Here is a 23,702-nt window from a genome sequence, read left to right as displayed (position 1 = left end):
ATCCCACAAACATCAAATCCAACAAAAATTGATTGTAGCAAAAAGAACAGGAGGTTCCAGCAACAAAAAAGTCCCGTTCCAGCAAAAAAACACGTTGCCGGAGAGCTCGCTGCCCACGCTCGCAGCACCCCCCGCATCGCCTCTCATCGGCACCACGCGCACGCACAGCCGCCGTCGCCCGTCGCTCCATCACCACGGGCATCCAACCCCTCTACTGACACGCGAAATGGGAGAGTGGGTTGGGCACGGCTTGTAACGAGAGAAAAGGGATGAGTTCGCCGGAGAAAGCCGCTGGCGGGATTGGTTGGGAAGCGCCTAGAAGCTTCGTGTGGGCAGGGCGTGAAGGTGATGGTCATCGCTGGTGCTGCTAGTCGGAGGTGCGGTTTGAGCAGAAGAGAGATGCTCAGCTCACGAAGAAATGAATGATGGGGAAGCTTCGCGTGCGTACAGAGGATAGCGCTTCACGTCCAAAAGGATAAGGCAACGCGTGTCCAGCGGACGTGTCCATCGCGCATGTGAGTCGCACGATCGAGAACGATCATGCGGCGCGCGTCGGACCGGCCGAGTCGTTAGCCGGTCGACCGGCCGCAAACATTACCCATTTTGTAATCTATCACACGCCTCTATCTATTTCCTTTGCTTAGTTTTCCCACAGTCCGAACGTTTCATATCCCAAATCTTTCCCGTACTTTTCATTCCTCCGTTTTGACATCTCACTCATGTGCTATTCCTTAGCCTGGTTACATTCCACTGATTTCTTCACATCCAAACCGAACAGGCCCTTAAATGCTGACGTCCCGCAAACGATTACTTCCGCGGCCGTTTAGCCTGCCAAGCCGGTCCATCGCTACAAGCCTGTACAGGATTCCGTGGCCGTGGACTCCCAAACAGCCGTCTAGTTGAGATGTGGACCCGCATAGCTGTTCTGTAGGTCGGTCAGATACTTTACTATACTATCTATAATACCTAGCTCGACCAGGATCCCTATGCGAACTAGTGGACGATGATTCCGTGTGCACGCGAGCTCGTCCACTCCTACAAATTTTCGCATCCCCATCCAGCCCCTGCAAGTTTGTAGATAACAACTATGAAATTAGCATAGCACATATACGAGTGTAGCATTCAGCAATGTGATGCCTCTCTAAATTGAAAGAAGAAAACCTTAATAAGGAACTGACAATCAACACAAAATCAGACTCGAACAATTGAATAATCAAACAAGCATGATCAAAGTAAGAGGAAACTGTCTCCACAAACAAAGCAATACCTTGAACAAGAAAATATAGTATGTACAAGAACACAAGGCACATACGATACTGGATCTGGAATGGATCAAAGCTTCATCATTGATAAATTGTAGCAATCTGAAGAGCAAATTTTAGAAAAAGGACAGTGCAAATAATCACTGCACCCAGGTTATAATCTGAGTTGTAACCTAGGTCCATATGCACCCTTTTGCGTATACAGGTGCACCTCAAAAAATTCACAAAAAATATATATATACAGCCATTTCAGTTATTTATAGAGAAAATATTGCGCAAACAAATCTTTTGCTTCTATATACATTGTTCAATAGCCTTTTCTTATAGTCACCTAAGTGAACAGATATGCAGTGCGTATATGTTTCACTAAGCACCAAATGTGAATAAAAGAAAACAAAATGAAGTTCAGTCAAGCGAAAAAGAAAAAAAAATGAGATATACAACCTCTGTAACACTTAATATAAGACGTGTTTTCACACTGTCATGGACTCTAAAAACGTCTTATAAAAAGTTACAGAGGGAGTATTTCAGGGCTAAGGATGCAAGGGCATTGCCCAGTAGAATAACTGGCAGGAAAGCTAGGTTTTTACTTAGGTAGCTGCAAAAACAAACCATGCCTTGGCTAATCAGGTGTTCAAGTAGTAGCAGTGTCGAATAATAGTGGTAATAGAATCCTAATGGAGTTTGGGGTAGTCTGCTGGAGACCCATGGTTGAGAAAATATTTTATCTTGCCCCCATGGCAAGCTGTATCAAGACTACACATGCTTAATTTTGGATTCTATTACTCGTCACCATGCTAGGGATGTCTATCTTAGTATCTGCGACTCTACATGCTTATTTTGGATTCTGAATTTTCATTTGGTTCTTCAGTTCATGGCGAGGGTTTTTGTCTGTTCTTCATCACCAGTGTTCCCTTTGAGGGTGAGCCATACAATGAGCTGCCATGCAGGGTCATTTGGATTGACAATGTAGTGTGGTGCAATGATTTTGTGTGATAAGTACTGAGCAGGAGGGCCGGACTATGCTGATCCTACAACGCACCCGCATCGCCAATCTCAAAGACGGCGACGCCAACACCGCCTTTTCCACCGGCAATGCTCCTTCCTCCAGCAGAAAAAAACGTTTCTTCAGCCTGACCACGAACGGCATGTTGCTCACCGAGCACGACGAGATGGCGTAGGCGGCGTTCTTGCACTATGATGCACTGCTTGGCACTGCCGTGGAGCGCGACCACGCGATGGACTTGTCGCAGCTTATCAATGGGTGCGATCTTGCCGACCTTGACGCCCCCTTCAGCCCGGAGGAGATCTGGGATGCCATGAAGCGCATCCCTGTGCGCAATGCGCCGGGCTTACCGCAGAATTCCTGCAAGCATGCTGGTGCATCGTCAAGCAAGATTTCTTGGATGTGTTCCAGCAGCTGGCCGGGCTTTCACAAGCTGAACCAGGCCCTACTCACTCTGCTGCCGAAGCGCGCTGATGCCCAAGAACTGCGCAACTACCGCCCTATATGCCTCATTCATCTCGTGGCCAAGGTATTCGCCAAAGTCCTATCGCTTCGGCTAGCCCCAAAGCTTGATCGCCTCATCAACCGCAATCAAAACGCGTTCATCACCGGACGGAGTCCCCATGACAACTACGTCCTCGCCAGGCAATCACTCAAACTGCTGCACCAACTTGGGGCCCCCAGAGTTATTGATGCGGAGCATCCCTCGACCACCCACACGGACACTCCATCACCACCACAAGCACCGAGAGGACCAATGACAAGAGCACGTGCACGCGCTATCGAGAACGAGGTCAATTCTTTCCTCTTCGAGTTTCGTTCGGATTCACATGAGGATTGGGTTCTACCTCAAAGAGACACGTTATGCATTCTTAGGTACTTCGGAGATCATCACGAGGAAGCATGGAGGAATCACCAAGTCCACCCGGAGACCCAAGGAGAAGAAGAGGGAGAAGAACGCGAAGGACCGGAGACCCCCTGGACACCCCGGGTGCCCGGACGTGAGGACCCCGGGTGCCCGGGCCTGCAGCCGCGGGGTGGGCAAGGGCCCTGGACACCCCGGGTGCCCGGCCCCTCCCGCTGGGAGCTTCTGCTCCTCCCCGGGTGCCCCCCCCCCCTCCAGCGTGCATTTTGTGGTCTTTGACCCTTGTATCCCCCTCTCCCTCATAATTCGTCCCTAGACTATATAACCTCTTCCCCTAGCTCATTTGAGAGGATAGAAAAGCATTGGATAGGCAAAGAGAGAGCTTTGCTCATCTTCCTCCTCATGGAGATCATGACCTCCTAAGGGAGAAGATCCTCTTGTGGATATCAAGGCCTCCTCTTGGAGAAGGATCCCCATCATAGGATCATCAAGACCTCATCTCCTTCTTGGATTTGGGAAGAACTTTACCCTAGTGCTTGTTTCCTTTGATTGTTCATGTATTCTTGTGGATCTATGTGTTTGCTACTCTAGTGGATGTGTGATTGGGTTTGTTTGGAGTGATTTCCCTTGTGTGTTCTTGTGTTCTTGCTCCTTTTCCCCCTCCAAGTGTGAAAAGATCCCCTCTAGGGTTTCACCCTACAACACCTTGGTATCATGAGCAAGGTTGATTCACATCTTGGAGTCCCTACCCCTCCCCCCCCCCCCATTCGCTAGCTTGATTTTGTTGTTTTTCGTCCTAATTCGAAAATCCCCACAAAAATAGCCCCAAATTTTTTTCTTGCAATTTGTTGGTTCTTGTGAGATTTTGTTGTTTTGGTCCATGGATTTGTTGTTTGGCAAGTGGATCTAGCCTTCCCCCATCCATGATCCATCCCCACCTTTCCCACCACGAAATCCACCAATTTCATCCATTTTCCTCAATTTTCGCCCAATTTCGTCCACCACCGGGTGCCCGCACCCCCGCCCTGTTTGCCCCTGCCCACCCAAGGCACCTCCCCCCCCCCCCCAATCAGCCCACCAACAACACCATTTCGGCCATGACTTTCACTCCCGAAGTCCGATTTTGACGTTCTTTGCTTGTTGAGTAGCTATTGACATCCACCATCCATCTACATAGGTTCCAAAATCATTTGACTCCATCAAAATTTTGGCATTGTGGCATCTTTGCCTAGGCCATCCACCATATCTTCCGCAAAACCACCGTAGCTTTCCGCAACCTAACTCATTTTAATTCCATATAGCATTTGTGGTTGCTTGAGAGGTGACTTGAGTCTCCTAAGGTGTTTCGGCTACTTAGGGACAGTTGCTTCATCATCAACCACCACCACTTCCGCATTGCTAACTCCGGAACCACCAACGCATTCTGCTACCACCATTTGACATTTTCCTTTGAGATTTTGAGTTTGCGGTTTTTCCGTTTCCTAGGGTGTTTCGGCTAACTAGGAACGGTTCGACATCGACAACACCGCCGCTCAACTTCGACAAGGATTCGACATCGACCACCTCACCATTTTGACAACCTAACCATAAGCAAGAACGGTAACCTCTATATCATCTTGGTATCGTGGTATCCCTTTGTACATTCATTCTTGCCATTACATTGTTAACCCCTTAGCCCATTTTGCGTCCCTTGCCTATCGAGACTAGCCATTGAGTATTGCCAGCAACATTACTTGTGCACATTAGTGATCATCGATCTACACCTTCCATTACATACATACCATATCATATTGGTATCATCATATCATCTCGTGTGCCACAAGTTTGTTCCCGCATATATACAATTGCTATCTTGGTTTGTGCATTTGCGTTGCGGCCATATAAAAAAAAGCTTTTAAGCAAAAGAGAAAAACAAAGAGCTTGTAAGCAATAGCCATAGCATCGCCACATTGCATATCATACTACCATATTGATCATCTTCATCGTGTGCGAAACACCGGAACATCATACATCTATAGCATACTTGGGATAGAAAGTTGATACATTTTGCATCTTATAGGTTGTGCCTATCGAGCAATCGTGCTAGCGTCTCTCTAGAGTTGTGCGACACGAGCGTTTTCCGTGGATTCCACATTTTGTGCTCACTCCTTGGTTGCACGACCCCATTTATCAATCCGTGTTCCGTGTGCCATTCTTTGCTATTGGTCTACTTGCTTTACTTGCAATTTTGTGAACCTTCTCAACATTTTCGATATCTTGACTAACATTTGCTTGAAATTTTGTGCCACCTATCCTAACTAAGCTCCTCCATAAGCTTTACTTGTGTTGGTGTGAGAAACAAACCCGGTACCAATTCCACTACTGTAGCATCACATTGAGTGATACTCGATACATTTTCAATCTTCGGAAAAGGTAACTTTGGTATTGTCTTCTCATTTTCCTACTCACCCTCGCTCGAGCCTTGTGATGGATAGGCAAAGCACATCTACTTCGGTCTACAACAACAACGACGAGTTCGATGCCATGAAGAACAATTTGGACGCCAAGATGGATGCTCAAATGGCGGAGCTCAAGGTCTTCATCAACAACCGCAAGAGGTCTTCCTCATCTTCGAGAAGATGCTCAAGTGCACATCCTTCCGAGCTACCATCTCCGGCAAGATCACATCGGCATCGACACCATCAACGACATGAACATGAATGTCAAGAGCTCAACACCAACCACCGCTCTATGACTTCCATCTACCTTGGCACCTTCGCCAAGCGACTTCAAGGCATCTTCACCTACAAGCACCTCAAGACTACGCTCAAGAGAAGCTCCCCCAAGCTCAAGTCTGCGGCTTCCACGAGCTACTACGACCTCGACACTGACCACGAGCTTCCTTTCTATGGGACTCAAGACCCCGAGGAGTATTTCGAGTGGGAGCGCAAGATGGACGACTACCTCAAGCTACATCAAGTCCTTTCCGAAGACCAAGTGAAGCGCCACAAGTAACTTCCACGACTACGCGTCGACATGGTGGCTTCATACACCTTCGAAGACCTTCGACATGAGTTGGCCCAAGACGAAGAAAGCTATGCGGCGAGAGTTTTTGCCTTCCACCTACACGGAACATCTTCAACGCCAATTGGAGAACACCATCCAAGGATCCAAGTCCCTAGACAAGTACTTCCTCGAGATGAAGAAAGCCTTGCGACGAGCCGGTGTGGACGACCCCATTTGGATGAAGTTCTACTTCATGATGGGATTGAACAACGACATCTCCAAGATTATCTTCCACGAGAACTACAAGTCCCTCGACGACAACTACATTGGTGCTCTCGCGGCAGAACAAGAACTCATGAAGGACAAGGCTTCTCCACCCCAAGCACACTTCTCAAAGACCAACCTCCAAGACGGCGAGCATGAGGCTAGTACCACCACGATGTCCAAGCCCGACGAGCTCCAAGATGACGCTCCCAAGTTCGACTCCACCGCCATCCCTCTTTGTGGCATTGATGATGCCGAGTCTACTTCGACTCTTTTTCAAGACGGTGCGGCGGCGACTACGACTATGGAGCCATTCGAGGACCAAGCTTTGGAGGCGAACGACATGGTGTCGAGCAAGGATGATGCTTCCATCTTTGGAGGCAAGAGTGATGATGTGCCATCTTCGGCCTTCATCCATGACAACGGCGACGAGATGGTCGAGCATGGGTTTTCCCTTCGACCACGACGACGTATGATGACTTGAGTGACTTGTGCCACCATATTGAGAGTGAGAGAGAGTTCACCACTAGCCCCACATATGATGAGCTGCCCGAATTCCCATGTGCGGAGAGCCACAAAGCCCACCACTTGAGTGAGATGAGTGACTCCACCATATGTGACATTGAGTGCACCTACTTCGAGGGAGTGAGTGAGCCACCACCACATAGAGAGAGTGAGGTAGTTGATAGGGCATGTGAGGCCATTTTGATTTCTAACAGCTTAACCTCTACCTCTATTGTGTCTTCTCATTTGGTGCTAGGTCCCATATACGATGACGCGCCGATTTGCGACGACTTCATCCTTCCTATGGACAAGACGATGGCCATGGTGGAATATGATGCACCCCCCCCCCCCACATGGTTCCATCAAGATGAATATGATGACCACCATTTGGTCTTTGCCACCTCACCTACACCACTTGAGTGGAATGAACAAGGTAACATAGGTGAAGGTGATGCTCTAGTCCCACTAGAAGACATTCTTAACATTGATTGCTTGCATGATGTTGATCCACCTATTGTCATGCTTCATGCTAGTTCGACTTCCCCATGCGATGATTTACCCATTTATGATGAGTTTGATGATTGCCATGTGGAGTCTATTACTTGTGATGCCATGTTACATAGGATTTCTTGTGATAATTCTCTCGGTCACACCATGTTTGACAATCCGCTTGACTTGTCATATGCTATGCATGAGATCAACAATGTCATATTTGCATTCTCTTCGTAGTAACTATGCATATGCCATTAAAATAAACTCAATTTGCACATATGGCATAGATGACAAGCCCATGGTTATTGGCATTTGTTTTTCTTATGAGGGTATTGATATGCTCCCTTGGCATCATTTATCTCATATGCCATGCCATGACCACCTAGCTTTGAATATGCATTGTTTTGGATGTTGTCCATTTTCTCCATATGATGTTTCCGCTATTGCTAATGAGGAGACCCCCATAGTTTCCTCATCCATATTAGGAGATTTTGATCCATCCCAATCCATTGCATGATCCAATTGATTGTGTGCACCATATGCATCCCATGAATAAAAATGCTCTTGTTGTGCCACACACTTGCTATAATTGTATGGTCAATTTGCATCCCCATCGTGTTATACATAGCAACTATTCATTCATGATGGATGACATGTTCTTATACCAAGCAACAAATTTCTTTGAGCATTGCTTATTTTGTGTTACCTCACATGTGCACATACACATCATGATGGATGATGTGTACATTTACCACGCACACACTTTCTTTGGCTTGTTTCTATTTTGTGTAGGTACCCATACTCGTCAACCTCGCAAGACCATGAGTAGACGAAACGAGCTCTAGAGAGCAACGATGCCTTGGGAACCCGTGAGATGTGTCACCAACCGTTTCCTCCGCGCAACGACTCCGCGCATTCCTTCTACATGGCCCTCACATGGTTATGGGTATATACCACTTCTCACTTTATGTCCATATTGCCATGTTCATGTTGCATGATATGCTCATTTCTTTACATTTGCCATGCATTTGTGACCCATGCTTTGCATTACACATGATGATCGATTCTAGTACTTGTATGTGTATTTGCAAGCTTGGTGGAGATGTTGCTTGTTATTGCCATGTTCCATTTATGCCACATTCCTATGATGATACTATGATCTTGCTTTGTGCTCGTGCTCGCGATATGTCATGTGCATTGCCTATATCTATTATTTGCTTACATGACATGATTGCCATGATTTCCTCTAGTGTGTTGCATCTTCGCTCCACTAGTTTGCACGACTTGATTTCTATGCTTTCTCATGTTGCATCTAATTCTTGGATTACTTGCTCCTATCATATGTTTGGTCGCAACAATGTCATTACTTCACATATGCCATGTCCCATTGCTTGTCACATGATTGATTTGATTGCCTCACACATGATGAACAATTGCTCTTTCTATTGTGTTGAGTGCCACTCGATTTTCACTACACCCTATGCACATTATGCTTGGATTGTCTTGCACTTGACGCATGTGTTTAGACATATCATCTTCTTTGGTGTTGTGAATAATTCTTATGCCTACCATCGACCAGTTGTCGAGCGCTTTATGCATGTTTGCTATGATCTTGAGGTAGATGCTTGTTCTCTTGTCAAACATATTAGCATATCTACCTCCCATTTGCATGATTATTTATATGATGTCCTTGATTTGGCTCAATTTATGTGCTTACATGACATGTCACAATCCCTTGTCACACCTTATGCTATGCTTGATGACGACACTCGTTTGGTGAATCACCTCTTGAATGCTTGGTGTTGCACTAATGCTAACCACATTTGTTTTTCCAAGTGTTTGTTGTACTTGCTCCTTTTGAAGGAATCACTAGACGGTGCGACATTGGAGAGTGCCCATTTCGAGCTTCAAGATGATGAGTACTTGGGGGTTGTCCACTTCTACACGGCGATGCTCTCTCTTTCCCATGGTGATGAAGATCACGATCCGTGGACGGATCTCTCCCCCGGGGGGGGGGGGGGGGGGGATGATGCGGAGCATCCCTCGACCACCCACACGGACACTTCATCACCACCACAAGCACCGAGAGGACCAATGACAAGAGCACGTGCACGCGCCATCGAGAACGAGGTCAATTCTTTCCTCTTCGAGTTTCGTTCGGATTCACATGAGGATTGGGTTCTACCTCAAAGAGACACGTTATGCATTCTTAGGTACTTCGGAGATCATCACGAGGAAGCATGGAGGAATCACCAAGTCCACCCGCGGACCCAAGGAGAAGAAGAGGGAGAAGAACGCGAAGGACCGGAGACCCCCTGGACACCCCGGGTGCCCTGACGTGAGGACCCCGGGTGCCCGGGTCTGCAGCCGCGGGGTGGGCAAGGCCCCTGGACACCCCGAGTGCCCGGCCCTTCTCCTCCCAGGCGACTGACCCCGGGTGCCCGACCCCTCCCGCTAGGAGCTGCTGCTCCTCCCCGGGTGCCCGGCCCCCTCCAGCCGCCTCCTGCCTGGTCCGGGTGCCCGGCCTCCCGCCTCCTGGCGCCGCCCTCCCCCCCCCCCCCCCCCCCCCCCCCCGTGCCCAGCCCACCTACAGCCGGCCCCTGACCGGTGCGGGTGCCCGGGCCACTTTACCCCGGATGCCCGGACTGCTCCGTATGCCTGCGTGCATTTTGTGATCTTTGACCCTTGTATCCCCCTTTCCCTCATAATTCGTCCCTAGACTATATAACCTCTTCCCCTAGCTCATTTGAGAGGCTAGAAAAGCATTGGATAGGCAAAGAGAGAGCTTTGCTCATCTTCCTCCTCATGGAGATCATGCCCTCCTAAGGGAGAAGATCCTCTTGTGGATATCAAGGCCTCCTCTTGGAGAAGGATCCCCATCATAGGATCATCAAGACCTCATCTCCTTCTTGGATTTGGGAAGAACTTTACCTTAGTGCTTGTTTCCTTTGATTGTTCATGTATTCTTGTGGATCTATGTGTTTGCTACTCTAGTGGATGTGTGATTGGGTTTGTTTGGAGTGATTTCCCTTGTGTGTTCTTGTGTTCTTGCTCCTTTTCCCCCTCCAAGTATGAAAAGATCCCCTCCAGGGTTTCACCCTACAACAGTTATGCTCTAGCTTGATCTCACGCACACTTTCGATTCCATATCTTGGCCATTCCTCTTTAAGGTCCTGCGCCAATATGGCTTCGGGAATCGCTTCTTGGAGTGGATCGCCATTCTCCTGTGGTCTGCCAGCACCCGCGTCCTGTTGAATACCAGGCCCACCTATTTGGCACCAGGGAGGACTTCGCCAGGGCAACCCATTGTCCCCGCAGCTGTTCGTGCTCGCGGCCAACACTCTCAGCCGGCTGATGAGGCGTGCCCACGACAATGGCATCCTGCAAAAACTCCATCCCCCGAGGCCGATCCCGGCGATATCGCTTTACGCCGACAACGTCATGCTCTTCTGTCATGCCACGGAGAGCGATGTGACCGCAGTCAGAGAAATTCTGGCCTTGTTTGGCAGGGCGTCTGGCCTCCAGGTGAACTATGCCAAGAGCTCAGCCACGGTTCTGCATGGGAGGTGAACTACTGGTGATTACCAGTTTGAGATGCCCGGTTGTGGAGCTCCTGATCACCTACCTCGGCATCCCCTGGACGACAAGTCGCCCCTCCTCTGCACAGCTGCAGCCCCTCGCCGACACGGTCGTCGGCCGCTTACCCATCCGAAAAGCATGGCTGATGAACAAAACTGGGCGGCTTGCCCTTGTCAAGTCCGTCTTCTGCGCCATCCCTAGCAGTCCCCCCCCCCCCCGAAAAGAAAACCCTGAAGCAACCTGAGAAAATTCAGCGAGGTTTCCTCTGGCCATTGTCATGTCAAACTGGCACCATGTCTGCCGCCCTCTCAAGCTCGGCGGCCTGGGTGTCCGTGACCTGGTGCGCACCGGGCTTGTGCTTCGGCTGCGTTGGCTCTGGTTCTCTCGCACGGACCCAGAGCGCGCATGGCAGGGGCTGGACCTCCAGTTCTCCAACAATGAGCGTGCGCTATTCTCCGCATCTACATACATGACCATCGAGAATGGATTGAACGCCCTATTTTGGGAGGACCGCTGGCTTAATGGGAAGTCAGTCGGCGAGCTCATGCCCATGCTCTACAGCTGCATCCCTAAGCACCGGCGCAAGGTCAGAACGGTGGCGGATGGGCTCAATGGCAACACCTGGGCACGTGACATACATGGCGTCCTTGGCATCCACGAGATAGGACAGTACCTGCAGCTATGGCAAAACGTGCAGCACACCACGCTTACTGATGCCCCCGACCAGCTGGAATTGGTGTGCGAGTGGCACTTACTCTGCGCAATACTGCTATGCGGCCACCTTCCATGGATCTACGCACTCCTACTCCTGGAAGCTGATCTGGAGGAGTTGGGCGCCACCTCGGGTCAAAACTTTCCATTGGCTGACCAACCAGGACTGCTGCTGGACTGCTGATCGACTGACTTGACACGGACTGCAACATCATCCGCGATGCCTCCTTTGTGATCAAGCACCGGAAACGATCTGGCACCTATTGCTAGACTACCCCTTTACACAGCAGGCCTGTCATGAGGCCCTGGCTTGGCTTCGCATCCCGGTGCCGTTACCCAATCAGGAGCCCACCCTCAAGGACTTGTGGTTGCACGCCAAGGGAAATACGCCGCCGATGCAACGCAAGGCCCTGCAATCTGTCGCACTCCTTGTGCCTTGGATGGTCTGGAAGCATAGGAACAGCTGCGTCTTCGACAACGCGAGGCCATCCATTGATACGCTAGTTGATCGGATCAAGGAGGAAGCCTTGATCGCACTCCTTCTGGGCAAAGGCCGAAGCTGCTGGGCGCAGAGTGGTGCTGCCACCTTCATGATGTGCACTGATACTGTAACTCGATCATTTGACCTTTCGTCATAGGACGTTTGTAACTGACTTCTTACCTTTTCAATGAAAAGAAATGCAAAGGGCCTTTGCGTTTTCCTGAAAAAAAGTGGAAACTGGGTTAAAGCTGGACAACGTAGCCAATCCACACGACACATTGTATTGTTGTGGCCGGAGGAATGCGGTGAACAAGATGCGCAAACAGGAGAAAGAAAGCTTGTCGTATGCGAGTGGTAGCTAGAGGCTAATTTTTTTAAAATAATACATTTTTCTAATTAATTTGCATAAATATTACGCCGATATTTTTATTTTTAAAAATAATACACCATCGGCCCGCTGCAGGCCGACTGAGCCTAGTCGGCCCACCGCAGGCCGATTGGCTTCCAGTCGGCCCGCAGCAAGCCGACTGGGACTAATTGGCTTGCTGCGAACCAATTAGTCTAGTCGGCTTGCTACGGGCCAACTGGAAGCCAATCGGCCTGCGGTGGGCCAACTAGGTGCATGTGGCCATTTTTCTTTTCTGTTTTTGGTTTTAGTTGTTGTTTTATATTTATTCTAGCTATCAAATAATCTAGTTTGTGTTGAAACTTTTTGCATAAATTACTAGCAATATTAACAAGCCACATATAAATTTTCATAATTTTTGGAAAACCACATTTTTACAATTGTATTTGATAGCTCCTGCTGGATATAGATAAGGTTTAAATTTATCTATCCTAATTGATTTTTTTTATAGATGTTAAAATATCGAGGAGAATAATTTAAATTTTTTTGTGAAACAATTTGAGAATACTTTTTTGGCTTATGAAACATTTTTTGTGAAACAATTTGAGGAAAATTCTTTTTTGGCTTATGAAACAATTTGAGAATACTTTTTTGGCTTATGAAACAATTTGATAATTTTCCTCAAATTGTTTTACAAAAATTGTTTCATATTGTTTCATAAGCCAAAAACAATTCCTCAAATTGTTTCACAAAAATGTTTAAACCATTCTTCTCAATATTTTAACATTTATGAAAAAAATCAATTTGGATAAATAAATTTAAACCCTATCTATATTCACCAGGAGCTATCAAATGTAAAAATGTGGTTTTCCAAAAAATAACTGGGCAATTCTCTTCTGCTTAATTAATAGATGAGGCAATCTTTGCCTCCGTTTCGAAAAAAAAATGTGGTTTTCCAAAAATTATGAAAATTTATATGTGGCTTGAATATTGCTAGTAATCTCTGCAAAAAGTTTCAACACAAACCAGGTTCATTTGATAGCTAGAATAAATAGAAAACAATCATAGTAAAAAAATAACAGAAAAGAACAACTGAAACCAAAAACAGAAAAAGAAAAATGGCCACATGCACCTAGTCGGCCCACCGCAGGCCGATTGGCCTCCAGTCGGCCCGCAGCAAGCCGACTGGGACTAATTGGCTTGCTACGAACCAATTAGTCCCAGTCGGCTTGCTGCGGGCCGACTGGAGGCCCAATTAGTCCCAGTCGGCTTGCTGCGGGCCGACTGGAGGCCAATCGGCCTGCGGTGGGCCAACTAGGCTCAGTCGGCCTGCAGCGGGCCGATGGTGTATTATTTTTGAAAATAAAAATATCGGCGTAATATTTATGCAAATTAATTAAAGAAATGTATTATTTAAAAAAATTAGCTAGCTAGAGAGGGGTAGCAGGACAAAGACCCTGGTGATTGTGCCGACACGGTCTAAAACCAAGTCCGCGGAAATTAAACAATTGTATAATCAGTGTCTCTACATATGTTTATTGTTCAGCAGCAACACACAGGTACTTAGCTAGTAGCTTTATTCAGATGGCCATGGTTGCTAACTGATATCCATCTTGAGGAGTGCTGGATTAGTATCGGTGTCTAGCAATAGTGGTAGTGCAGTCCTAATGGAATTTACAGTAATGGGTTGGAGGCCAATGCATAGGTACAAATGCAAGTCCAGTTTGAGCTTTACATATAGTATAAGGGTGTGGGGCTCCCAAGGGATCAGTCCATCCAGAAACCCCAAAATCTAAATCAGGAAACCATGTTGAGTAAACAAGAAGCCTCTTTCTACAGGAAAATATAGGAAACTATACAGAAATGATTAGTTCACTCCATGGATATAAAGTTGTAGTAAGAAAAGCACAATACCTTGTCCTGGCATCCACAGCTATACATTTTACCTTCTCACTGCTGCTGGGGTGTCTCTTGAATAAGCCTCGTAAAGTGCCTGTCTATATGCCTTAGCATATGCGTCCTACACCATTAAACAGAAGATGAACTACTGGTGAATCAATACTATATGGTTCTTACAATATCCAATGTTGAAATTGCAATATTTTCTCAACCGACCTGGGTACTTTCGTTGAGCGCTGAGTCATCACCAGTATGAGTATTCTTTTGTAACATACCCTCTCTTATCATCCAGTCAGGCAAGATCTTTGACTCGGTAAGATTAATATGTTTTTCAGGATCTGGCATTCTATTCAAAGCTGGTGATGCTTCAACCTAAACATATGTAGTTGACTTAGTCAAAAAATTAGTTAAAACAAGGTAAAAAAAAAAGAACAGTGTATGCATATGATATACAAGTTATATGGGGCTGAGTGTTCATGTGTATGTGTGTGTGCGTTTGTCGTGTATACTGCTAAACTACTGATAGTCAATGAAAGATAATACAAAATAGATAAACTCAATCAGGCTTGGCTCTGCAGATTAACATGAAAAGTCAAAAGACAGGCATCTATTATCCATTTTACGTTCCTGCTATATTGATTATGGATCATAGTTCAAGAGAAAAGCAGAACAGACGCGAATTTAAATAATGTGGTGGGTTCTTAACTTTGTGTCGACATCATTATTATTTTCTCAAAGTGTATATGCACGTAACTGTCTCTACTTAGTATAGATTAATAATTTTATTATTATCAACTCAGTATTCTTAGATTTCTATTAAAAATAAGCACATACAAACCAATTAGACACACTCACTTAAGCTGGTCTTAAGAAGACATCAAATATTAGACAGTAAGTAAATCATAAGGAATTAATGATCGATGCCATGCATCATATATGTTGCACTCTGTTGGAAAAAGCAGCGCCTAGAAGGCGCTTAGGCAATAGCCAAAGGCCTCGCCTAGGTCATAAGTGGAAGTCTAGACAGGGCAGGCAAGAAATTGTCTACCTGAACGATAAATCATGTCATATTGCACTGACATGTCAATATGGGCGATATTCGAATGGCAGTAACCGGTAGTTTACTTATTTATATGCTCTAAATTAATATCTGCACATATATAATACACAAATACACCCCTGATAGTCAAAACCATATGACCGCATTAAGATTTGGGATAAGATAGAAGAGGATATAATACACCTAAACCACGTGAACTCTGGGGGTCACGTAGCAGACTATCCAACTAAAGATTTAGAAGTGAAAGCATGAAACTTGTCTTTAAAAGAAAACCACAGCAAATGAATCAAAGACCAAAGCACCACAAATTTACCATCTTCTCCCCAAGGACCCTGACTGCATCATGTCCACTGCTCCTTGGCAAATCATCATCATAAAGATACAAAAATTCCAACGCAGGCAACTTCTCGATCATATCAAGTAGAGATGCCAAGGGTTCCAGCTGCTCCTGCATTTTTAGATGTTCAAATGCATCATTTTGCTTTGAAAGTAGCGCACATGTGTAATAATACATAAAATATACAAAAAATATCACTTGAAGTAAATCCAAACAGATATAATGAAAACCTGAATTCTTTGGAGTTTGTTTGACAAATTAGTTTTCCTTCTCTTTCTTCCATCGCGTGATGCATCATTTGATTCCTCGTCACCTTCCCTCACTAACTCTCTGGAACAGCTCTCACACTCAAAAGACCCCAGCTGCATTGCATCAAATACTGAATATCTGCAAATCAATAGGTGTTGGCGGTTAAATATCTTAATCATTACCTAGCGAGAATCTGAGTAACATTATACCTTCTTTTACAGCCACAGCATGTGTAGCTTTCCACAACTTTGTTAGCCAATTGATTCTTCAAATTTGCTTTCATCATGCTTATCTTATAGCGTGTGATATCACAAATCTGTGTTCCAGAAAGACATATTATTATGGTCTTGAACACGCAGCAGAGCTGCACGCCATTATATTAAGAAGAAAAAGGAGTCTAGAAGACTCATGCAACCCCTAGTTAGGGGAAGGGGGTGGATAATGCAAGATGACTCTGCCAAAGAAAACAAAATACATGGTCTGCAACAAAACAAAAACATCATGGACCTAAAGAGCCCTTTGGCTCCCTCTGTAGACCACAGCATAGGCTCATCTCCAATATCCTGCCTGATGGTACAAAGGCAAAGTGAAGCACAGCCAACTAATTTCTCATTCAATTAAGTATATTTCAAATCAGATGTATAATAGTCACCTGGGGGTAATCCAAACAGCAGTGGCGTAGCTAGGGGGTGGCCAGGGTGGTCCATGGACCACCCTGGAATTTCCCCATAGCTTGTATATAGTGTAGTAAAAAAATATTTTTTAAAAAATAAATAAACTTATGAAAATATTTCTATTAATGGACCACCCTGGCTTATTGGGCTGGCTACGCTACTGCCAAACAGCAATAGGATTTAATAACATGTCCAGTTGACGATGCGCCAGATGGTGTACCAGGATCACCTATGGATGTCTGCACAGAAAAACATAAGGTCAAAGCAACCACAAGGGAAAGCAGTGTTGCTGCTGCTGCATCAGAGACGGCTAGATTTCCGTACATATCTGTAACATCAACTTAGACAATCGGATTTCCTCAACTCTACTCCATGGTAGCACAGCAGGGGAGTCAAAACTCAAAAGTTCAGCACATATGACAACATTAAACTAAGTAATTACTCAAAAAACGAAACCACAACCTTTGGTATCTTTCTTTTCAGGAATCTCTCAGCTTCAAAATAATGCAGGATCTGCAAGCATTTCCTCTTGTTAAGCTTAAGCACCTTTGCCAACTCCTCTTCCTCAACCCACTGGCATCTGAGATGAATTAAAACAAAAATTGCACATCAGACATAAAGTACAGCATTATCCATTCAAATTAGATATGGCAAAACAAATAGCTTCGTCCCCTTTCTGTGGCCTTCTCCAGTTCACCCCCACACCATCTCCCAACCCACCTCGTTCTTCGCTCCTCCTCACCACATTAATTGGATAAGGATGGAGATGTTGTTATGAGTAAAAAGCCATCGAAGACTCACCGACACCGAGTGAGGGCGTCGAGAAGGACAACGGCTAGGCCGGCCTCCCCTGCGCAACCAGTGATCAGTTCCTCGCCCTGGAATCCTAAGTCGTCGTAAAACGCTCGTACCACCAATCTCACGAGCCTGCATAGCTAAAATTTCAGTCGAATGGGGAACCAGGTTTTTAAGCAGAGCGGGGAGGACGAGGAGGACCCGGGGGGGGGGGGGGGGGGGGGGGGGGGGGGGGGGGCACCGCGCGTAGGGTTCGAGGAGGGCGGGCTGGGCTTCACCTCCGGCGAGGACCGACTCGGCTTCCAACCTTTGGTCCGACATTCTGGTCGCCGATGATCAATCGCCGAAGAGAGGGACGAAGGAAGGAGGACGAGGGCTTTGGGGTTCCGTGTGATACCAACAGGAAGACCAACTGAAGAGAGGTGAAGACGCAATCACCAAAAGCGCCACCGAGCAAGGGGCAATGGAAATTGGCCACCGAGATGTCATGGGCAGAAGAAATTGGCCTGAAAATCCAAAGCGTTCATTTTGTAATTAACGGAAACGTCTAAACACTTAGACCATGTCGTCCGTCGTCATCTGTTTGGGTCAGCACGGACACAAAAGACGGCCCAACACACAGACCCAAACGAACGCGCGTCCACGAGCGACCCATTCCCGGTCATTTTTTAGCCGGATTTGCGTCGGCGCGGACACGTGACGGACGCGCGCATGCTCGCCCTCTCCTCTTTCGGGCCCGCTGGTCGGTGGCACATTGGCCTCCCCCATTCAGTAGCAACCCTTGCCCTCCTCCTTCGTCGCTGACGCCATCGCCCATTTTTGCCGGCGACTCTGCCAGCTGCCGGCGCCTCCACATCCGCCCAGCTACGCCGCCTACTACCACGTTGCCCGCCACCGCCGTCTTACCGTCAGGGAGCCGACTGCTTCCCACCCCCGCGCCCCCACCATACAGCCACCCCCGACAAAGAAGTCGCCTCGCCGCCCGGCCAGATCCTCATCGGCACGCTCGTCGAACGCCGGCAGGGCAGCTAACTGGTCCGTGCGCGCCGCGACTCCCTTCGTCGGCCGTCTCCTTCGCCGACGCCCGCAAGTTGTTCGACAGTTTGACAAGGTACAAAATGAACTCCGCCGACGAGTTCTTTTTTCACAATTTCCTTTGCGACTCTGACGATTCGTCCTTCGGTGACGAGGAGGAGATATTGGCTGCCGTGTTGGTCCATCACCACCTCAACAGCTAGCGGCCGTTGTTCCGTGGCTCCATTCCGGGCCACCTTTCGATGTTGAATCGCAACCGAGAGAGCGGACATTTCCTTCTTTAGAAGGACTACTTTGATACAACAAACCCGTTGTTCAAACATCAAAAATTCCGCCGGCGTTTCCGTATGAGTAGGCATCTTTTCAACCGTATTAGAGAGGGGGTGGTCGCCTATGATGACTAATTCGAGTGCAAAGAGGATGCCGTTGGCAAGATTGGTTTTCCTCTTATCAGAAATGCACTGCCGCCATCCGAATTCTTGCATAAGGAGTGTCAGGTGATCTCATTAACGAGTACGTCCGTATGAGCGAGTCTACTTGTCTAGAGTCCCTGTATAAGTTCTGCAAGGCTGTTATTGCTGTGTTTGGCCCTGAGTACTTGAGAGAGCCGACTTCTGAAGATACAGCCCGTTTGTTGGCGATGAATGCCAGCAGGGGCTTCCCAGGGATGCTTGATAGCATAGACTGCATGCAGGAGTGGAAGAACTGCCCTTCTACCTGGCAAGGGCAGTATAAGGGCCATGTCAGGGCTTGCACTGTCATACTAGAGGTCGTGGCGTCTCAAGATCTCTAGATCTGGCACTCTTTCTTTGGCATGGCCGGATCACACAATGATATCAACATGCTTCAACGCTCATCGGTGTTTGCTAGGCTTGCCGAAGGCAACAACCCATCGGTGAACTTTACTGTTAAAGGCCACAACTACGACAAAGGATACTATCTGGGTGACGGTATCTATCCTCAGTGAACCACTATTGTCAAGACAATACCCAATCCTGTCGGAGAGAAGAGGAAAAGATTTTCCCAAAAGCAAGAGAGTGCTAGGAAGAATGTCGAGCGTGCCGTTTTGCAATCTCGGTGGGGCATCGTTCGGTATCCTGCTAATACCTGGAGCACGCAGAAACTGTGGAAGGTGATGACTGCTTGTGTGATCATGCATAATATGATCGTAGAAGACGAGCGCCCGGAACGTTTGTATGATCAAGGGTTTTAGTTTCAGGGTGAGGATGTTGTGCTTGAGCATGGAGTAGCGGCAACGTTTGAACAGTTCACCCAATTTCATCAAGACATGCGTGATTGGGAAACTCACATGCAACTGCAAAATGATTTGGTTGAGTATATGTGGGCTCATGTTGGCAACCAATAGATGTATCTTCTTTTATTCGTTTGCAAAACTATGTGAGGACTATGTGAGACATTTTTTTCATTCGGCTTGTAATAACTATGCTATTTTATTCGGTCCAAAACTATGTTATTTGATTCAAACTATGCAAATTCATGCAAAAAATAGGGGGGCCAGGCGGCCACGCCGGCACATATGAGTTGGCACGTTGGGCACCCTGCCGACCCATATCTAAAACAGGGCGGACGCTAGGCGGGCGGCCGACCCAAACGGACAAAAAATGGACAAAATCGCCGTTCATTTGGGTCGCCCCATTGGAGTTGCTCTTATATTCTCCGGTGGCTAGAGTTGTGTGGCGCACTGTAGGATCAATCCTGGGACTGATTTCTTTATCTTTACTAGTAGAACGCATGTGCGTTGCTATGGGCTATAATTCGTATATAAATGAATCAAACAAATAGTTAAGGTGTCTTCAAGGCCGAAGCTTATTTCTCCGGCGTACGTCCGTGCGTGTTTGGACATCAAACGGGCATCCGGTAGGATCCCTAAAATTCATCCGTCTAGACAATCCGAGCTCTCCTAAATCTAGACCATATATGGGGAGAAAATTGGTTGTCCAGACTATCTGTCATGTTATCTCTAACATGCGGGCCCAACACACAAAAAAACCATCCCACCACGCACCCTTCCCTTTTCTCATCGAACCCGCTCGGTTTCCCGCCATAACAGGATATTTCTCGCTGGAGCCCTCTCCTTTAAAACCAGATGACGCCCACCTCATCTACGTCGTGCATTGCAAATGGGATGAAATGTTTCGTATTTATAATATAATAGAGCGGATTAAACTAAGTCATATTATTGACACAAAACAACAAATAACTACATAGACCATTCTCAAAGATCCATTCAACTTTGCAAATGCACATGGACATGGAAGGCTAGTGGCAACCTAAACATGTCCCTAGTTTTCAATAAGCTCCACCTCCAGCCCACACAACATTCATTGCCAGAAAGGATACTTTTGTTCTTCTCTTCCTCCTCCTTCCCTATATCTTCTACTCTTAGCCTATTCGTCAACCAACATCATGTCAACAGTGCATTTGCTAGTGACGCATCATCTTCTTCCTCCTTCCTCGTCAGCTTATTTCTTGTTCCTACTTATTTCCTAAAATACTCTTTCTTTATTTATTTTTTACTTTATTTTTGGAACACTCTCTTTTCTTCTCCAACACCATGGACCATTTGTCCGCTTTAGTTCTTCTTCCTGGAAAACTCTTCATTTCTACTCTAGCATGAACCACCTGCCCAATGTAGTGTCGTGTTGTCATCATCCGTGAACGTTTCGGCAACCGTCAGCGTGTCGACATCCGCAGAGCATGTTTGTCATGCATCTTGATGAACGCTTGGTCGCCCATGTCGCGAGTGCATGGTGGTCGTTGTCCATGTTGGCACGCGGTGCTCGGCCATGTTGCTGAGAGCATGTTGACCGTCATTGCCCAGGAGCGCTTTTAAAAAAAATCGACGCAATTAACTATTTTCTTAATTAATTAATTACAAAAAAAATTAGCGGCCGACTTAATTCACTGCATGCCTAATTAACTACCAACCGAATCAATTATTTATCTATCTAATTAGAAAAAATCCCTACTTCTAATTATATGCAGGCATAATTAACTGTCTACTAATTAATTACATTACATTAATGACTTGGTTTTCAAATTGATTCAGTGCAAAAACAATTCCTATTTAAATGGACCTAATTATTTGCATTAATTGTTTGATTTCTAAATTGATTCAACGCTCGATTTCTAAAATATTTTTCGCAAGAATGGCTGCTAGAAGTGACGACTACGATAACTATTTCCTTTACTAATAGAGATATTACAAATTTAAGGCGCCTATCGCATTGTTCGACTGAAACTTGGTGGTAAAGATGATTTTGCACTAGATTCATTTATGCATGCCCATCGAGTATTGTAGGACACACTTCCTGTACGAATTTCTTGACATTTGAACGGGGACACTTAATTTGAGAATATAGTGTGCATGGCTCTTCGTATGAATGAAAAGAAATATAATACGATCGCGTCCACAAATGTATGCACATCATGGTCCGACAACCCGCCTTGCATCACGGTTGTCCTTGATGCCGTGCTCCACGCCCTGCATTCTCGATTATCGCTGGCATCAGGCCTGACGTCCTCCACTGTGTCACGCGTGGTGTCCCTCCGTAGGGGCGCGCGGATGCGTACACCCATAAGAAAAATGATATATTATTTTTTTGCATTAGGAAACTTGTAACTTTCAATTTATAATAAACATATGTTAATAGTAAATGGTATAGTGCGCGGGATTATCGATTTGATATTGAGCAATATCTGGTTTTGTTTTGAAAGATTATCGAGAAAAATCTAGTGTCTTTCTTTTAGGAAGGTGATCTCACGTATATTATGTGATTTTTAAATTTTTGATTACCTATTATTTCTGAATCGGTACCTGCCAAAGCAAGCACGAAAAATCTCCCCTTAATGGGATTTCCATTTTTAATGGGAGAGAGAAAATACAGTAGGAGGAGGTGAAACGAAAAAACCACGCAAAAATAAAACGGTGAGGAGAAGCTACAACTCTCCCTTCAGGAGTAGAGATTTGTATTTCTAGTTATCCACAAGCCCAATTAACTATCTGCCTAATTAATTAACTGAATTTTTTTATTCTTTTTAGAAAAGAGGGATAACCCCCGGCCTAATTAATTAATTGAATTAATGACTCAGTTTTGAAATTGATTCCACGTGAAAAAAATCCATATTTAAATGGACGTAATTAGTTGCACAAATAATTAACAATCTGATAACTAATTGCATCAAGGGAACCGCTACGCCTCCGCCGGCGGATGTGTTAGAATCATCCGCCGCCCGAAGAGCCGTTGGATTAGCCACCTAACAGCTGTGGGATGCAACCATCACCCGCAAACTGATCAGGTCATTATTTCCTGCAACAGCCGCTCTGTTTCAGAAACAGAATCCCCTGTCCGCCGTCCACCAGCCTTCCCGACACACTAATTTCTGAAACAACAAACCAGTTGTAGAAACAACGGCCGCATCGCAGAAAACAGTCCTGAAACAATGATTGCGTTACAGAAACAATTCCTGAAACAACGGCCGCGTTGCAGAAGCAATTCCTGAAGCAACAGCTACGTTGCAGAAACAACTACTATGTTGCAAAAATTTGGAGATTGCAGAAACAATTTCTGAAACAACGGCCGCGTTGCAGAAACAATTCCTGAAACTACGGTTGCGTTGCAGAAACAACTACCATGTTGTTTTCGTCGAATGGTGGTGAGGGAGGAGCGACGACAAGCTCACCTCACCGGCGAGGTGGCGCACTGCAGAAAAGCACCCGAGGAGAGAACGCCATGGAAGCTTGTTTGTGGAGAGAAATAAAGGGGTAAGGAGAGAGGAGGGAAGGAAAAAGGGGCTGGCGGTGGAGCGCCATGGAAGCTTGGCCAGGAGAGAGAGAGAGAGAGAGAGAGAGAAGGAGGAGGAGGAGGAAGGAGAAAGGGGCTGGAGGCTGCGTCCTCCGGCGGCGCTAGATGGGAGTTGCGAGGGAGGGAGTGAAGTGAGAGAGGTCGGTGGCGCTTGCTCCTGAGAGAGATTTCCTAAAGATGAAGGCCTGGGGGATAAGGTTGAGCAACGAAGATATCTGGACACGCGTCAAGCAACCCAAACGGTTGACGTACAGGCTGTAATCAGCCAGGTGAAGGGAAGCTTTTTCCTGCATTAATGACTTGATTTGCAATTTGATTTGACACTGGGTTTC

General features: G+C 46.4%; 1 protein-coding gene across 5 annotated transcripts; it reads right to left on the bottom strand.

Moving 5' to 3' along the window:
* Window positions 1-625: 625 nt before the first annotated feature.
* On the bottom strand, window positions 626-17,911 carry LOC123110717 (uncharacterized). Of its 5 annotated transcripts, none has more exons than XR_006453567.1 (10): window positions 17,788-17,911; window positions 17,516-17,641; window positions 17,177-17,294; window positions 16,250-16,953; window positions 16,022-16,178; window positions 15,768-15,902; window positions 14,611-14,766; window positions 14,410-14,515; window positions 12,330-12,369; window positions 626-1,064 (listed from the first exon to the last, which is right to left on the bottom strand). XR_006453567.1 is itself a non-coding variant. In XM_044531308.1 (9 exons), the coding sequence occupies exons 1-8, from the start codon at window positions 17,828-17,830 to the stop codon at window positions 14,438-14,440; spliced, it is 957 nt and encodes a 318-aa protein (XP_044387243.1). In that variant the 5' UTR covers window positions 17,831-17,900; the 3' UTR covers window positions 626-1,064; window positions 14,410-14,437. The 5 variants fall into 5 exon arrangements, 2 of the variants coding, with proteins under 2 accessions (XP_044387243.1, XP_044387242.1); XR_006453565.1 differs by having other exon boundaries at window positions 11,713-12,369; window positions 16,250-16,356; window positions 17,751-17,900; XR_006453566.1 differs by having other exon boundaries at window positions 16,250-16,356; window positions 17,751-17,900.
* Between the last annotated feature and the right edge of the window lie 5,791 nt (window positions 17,912-23,702).

Source organism: Triticum aestivum, chromosome 5B, assembly GCF_018294505.1.
Source record: "Triticum aestivum cultivar Chinese Spring chromosome 5B, IWGSC CS RefSeq v2.1, whole genome shotgun sequence".
Taxonomy (NCBI): Eukaryota; Viridiplantae; Streptophyta; class Magnoliopsida; order Poales; family Poaceae; genus Triticum; species Triticum aestivum.
The sequence above is the reverse complement of the archived record's forward strand: the minus strand, read 5'-3'. Positions and strand labels throughout refer to the sequence as shown.

Coding starts and splice junctions, on each gene's coding strand:
- LOC123110717 (XM_044531308.1), bottom strand. CDS start 17,830: ATGTCGGACCAAAGGTTGGAAGCCGAGTCGGTCCTCGCCGGAGGTGAA. Junction 17,295..17,515: donor GACGCCCTCACTCGGTGTCG/GTGAGTCTTCGA, acceptor AATTCATCTCAG/ATGCCAGTGGGTTGAGGAAG. Junction 14,516..14,610: donor CGCTCAACGAAAGTACCCAG/GTCGGTTGAGAA, acceptor TTAATGGTGTAG/GACGCATATGCTAAGGCATA.